Here is a 3,218-nt window from a genome sequence, read left to right as displayed (position 1 = left end):
GCGGTGTCTCGTCTTTTACTTCTTTAAATCTGTTTACCGTTTGGTGGACCAAACCGAAACAACTGGAAGTATAATTAAATATTTAACATGTTTTAAAAGGTGGCAATCATGATCTTATTCCAATTGTAAATGAGGATGGACTTTAAAGAAACACAGATGGAATGGCCCAATCAAAGTCCACCAACTTTTTAGGTTTGAATTTGGCTGTTGCCTAAAGCTGATGATGGCTACAGCGACGTCCATATAACCTGTGGACTTTTAAATAGATGTCCACAGATAATTTTTTACTAAGCTTGGGCTAGTTTAATACAGAACCATGTCACACTTTTAAGATTTTTCAAATTCGTAAGCAAATATTTTTGCATTACGCGTTGGTCTGTCTCAAACTCCAGTAAATGCGCTGAAGTTCAAGAGGTTTGAATTGTTTTGCAGCTATTTTTGTTAAAATGAACTTATGAATCTGGCTTTGCAACAAAATCAAGGTAAAAATCTATGTACATCTAATACAAAATGTATGTATGGCTATGTATTATTTGATATATAAATCGTCTTTAATAATTTATTTTAATCACTTCCCAACCTCGGTCTATATCAATAAAAACGTCATCTGAAGATGCTCAACGCTGCCAATAGGAGGCAGTATTGACACCTAAAGCCCGTTTTCTTCCCACAATCCACCGCGGTCCTCCACATTTGTTGCTCTGAGTGTCAAGCCCAAGGTGAGTTATTCTTTGGAAGCTCAAACTACTATTAAAATATGCATGGTTTCATCTTGTATATGACTTGTTTGTGTTCTGTGTCCACTTAATTAAGGGTTGTAGCGGTACAATTAACAGCTGTGTGTCTGAAAGTACATTTAAAATAAGTCTTTAGAAGGCGTCGCTTTAGCATTTTTAGCATGTTTAGCTTTGACTGCAAGGCTTTTTTTAAAATTTAACAAACGTTTAATTGTTACTTGAGGATAATTTGTAACTTATTGATATTGTTGGTTGAGTTGTTAGAGATGTCTAAAATATCTCCGAGTTTTTAGGCTTGAAATTGTCGGAGCTAGCTGTTGCTAACACCGTCGTTAGCTGCAGCTACTTCCATATAATCACTGCCTGATTTAAACTCCTCCGATCGCTATTTATCCTTTATTTCTGTTTCACTGGCCAGATATTAATTTCCTTTTTTATTGTATTTTCTTATTGCATTGTTTAAAGATGATGGAAAATGTCTGCAGTTTTTATAAAGATGTTTTTAATTGTGAAGCAGTAGCAGGCATTGTAAGGTCACCCTGCGCTCTAAAGTGAGTCCCTTTGCTGCTTTTTTGTGCAATTTACTGATTATATATATATATATATATATATAAACTCCAGTCGTCTAATGGTGGCCTAACGCAACTTTTAGATGTCTTTTTGCTTCAGCACACCTGGTTCCAATATCAGCTCATTAGCATGCTTTCCTAGCCTTTCTACTGTATGGTAGGAAAGCAGTTTAGTCATTTAATTTCAGATCACTGCTTTACATGGTAGCAGTTTTCTCAAAACCTGGCTTAAAGAAGGCAATATACATATATATTTAATTAAAGCTTATTCTGCCTAGTTTTTTAATCCTTTTTTAAAAATTAAGTATGACTGTTAGTTTTAACTTGCCCGTTTACTCTTGGATTTGCAATGCAACACAAGGATTCAGGTTTTGTTCTCCACATTTTGCTTCAGCGGTGTGATTTGAGTCGTCTGTTTCCTCCAGATGTCGCTGCATCGGCTGTTCCAGCTGTCCTCTCTGCTGCGCTCCGCCGTGAGCCTCACCCTGCGCAGGAACGTCGGCATCTCTGCGGTGGTCTTCAACAAGGCCAAGGAGCTCGACCCCATCCAGAAGCTCTTCCTGGACAAGATCCGGGACTACAGCGGCAAGAGCAAGTCAGTCAATTTTAGTTTTTCTTCTGTTCTTGTTCACCCCAAACACTCGGTGGTAGCATGAGGAGCTGGAAGTTGAGCTCGTGTAATGGCGTCCCGTTGCCTCGGCTCCCCCAGGACCTCCGGCGGCATCGTGGACGCGGGGCCCGAGTACCAGAAGAACATGACCGAGGAAGTAGCCAAACTCCAGAGGCTATACGGAGGAGGAGACCTCAACAAGTTTCCAGACTTCAAATTCGCTGGTTGGTTCTCCTTTTTTTTTTTTCTCAGATCAGCAAATGTAGTTTTTAAATCAGTCCCAGAATCTAGGATGTCTGCGTCTCTTCCTGAAGGACAGACCAACCCAGACAGAGCGGCGTAGCTTGTAGTTATTTATGAAATGGCTAAAGTATGGAAGTTTAAGTCAAAGTTCCTCCACCAAGAAGCCTTGATTTATTCCTCTGATTAACTAAAGTGCTTCATTGTGTCCCTGGAGGGCAAATATGGAGCAGCCAGCAGTTTATCCCCACAATTAATTTCAGCTAATAAAAATAGCAGCAGCCTTGGTGAGACGGGGGAGCGAGTTCTTTATGACGTGGCTTTTTTTTTTCTTTTTTGCTTAGACGCTGTTTCACACTTTCCCTTTCATGAATATTTATGCCTCTGAAGAGACGCGCTGTCATTTTTCTTCTTTGTCCGCGTCTAAAAATAGCAAAGATGGTGACAGAGGAAGATGACTTGTGTTGGATTCAGATCCAGGAGGTTTTTTTTTTTTCTCTCGCTCAGCTTCAGGCTTACATTGTTGCTTTTTAGAATCAGTTTTGACAGTTTGTGCTGTAGCTGGTGTTTAATGCCTTTTTTTTTTTTTTTTAACCCTACAGAGGCGAAACTCGACGAAGGCGCCAAGTGAAGGACGTCCATGTTGTAAATCTCCTACATGTCTCAAATATGTTGTATTTAATAAAAGAGTGGAGCGAAAAATGAGGATCTGGATTTTATTTTACGCAAGTTGTAAATGGTAAATAATTTTGGGACCCATCACAAACCTGCTGGGTTTTTTTGTTTTTTTCAGATCACAATATCAGAAATGTTATTTTGAAATGTTTAGCCACAAAGTTTGGTGTTTTATTGGTTTTATGTTACAAATAAAAATGTAAAAGGTGTGACAGTCCCCCTGAATCAGTTTATTCTCTTAATTGTGCCTTATGTTTTTGCTAAAACAAGCCTGGAAAGTCTCTGAACATCAGATTTCACTGATTATCATTTGGATTTACATCTGGACTTTGACTAGGCCATTCTAATTCTTACAGTTCTTGTGATCTGAATTATCTCAGTGTAGCT

The 3,218-nt window shown here is 38.8% G+C and overlaps 1 protein-coding gene across 1 annotated transcript; it reads left to right on the top strand.

Annotated features, from left to right (window-relative positions):
- The first annotated feature begins 619 nt into the window (after nucleotides 1–619).
- On the top strand, nucleotides 620–2,861 carry atp5pf (ATP synthase peripheral stalk subunit F6). Its single transcript, XM_032556860.1, has 4 exons — nucleotides 620–719; nucleotides 1,732–1,901; nucleotides 2,016–2,140; nucleotides 2,759–2,861. Exons 2-4 carry the CDS (start codon nucleotides 1,732–1,734, stop codon nucleotides 2,785–2,787), a joined length of 324 nt encoding a protein of 107 aa, XP_032412751.1. The 5' UTR covers nucleotides 620–719; the 3' UTR covers nucleotides 2,788–2,861.
- Nucleotides 2,862–3,218: the final 357 nt, after the last annotated feature.

The sequence above is a fragment of the Xiphophorus hellerii genome, chromosome 24 (genome assembly GCF_003331165.1).
Source record: "Xiphophorus hellerii strain 12219 chromosome 24, Xiphophorus_hellerii-4.1, whole genome shotgun sequence".
Classification (NCBI taxonomy): domain Eukaryota; kingdom Metazoa; phylum Chordata; class Actinopteri; order Cyprinodontiformes; family Poeciliidae; genus Xiphophorus; species Xiphophorus hellerii.
The sequence above is the reverse complement of the archived record's forward strand: the minus strand, read 5'-3'. Positions and strand labels throughout refer to the sequence as shown.

What these genes read in the sequence shown, in the direction of transcription:
- atp5pf (XM_032556860.1), top strand. Translation starts at nt 1,732, where the DNA reads ATGTCGCTGCATCGGCTGTTCCAGCTGTCCTCTCTGCTGCGCTCCGCC. An exon ending in GACTACAGCGGCAAGAGCAA is followed by an intron (nt 1,902 to 2,015) that starts GTCAGTCAATTT and finishes CGGCTCCCCCAG; the next exon opens with GACCTCCGGCGGCATCGTGG. An exon ending in TCCAGACTTCAAATTCGCTG is followed by an intron (nt 2,141 to 2,758) that starts GTTGGTTCTCCT and finishes TTAACCCTACAG; the next exon opens with AGGCGAAACTCGACGAAGGC.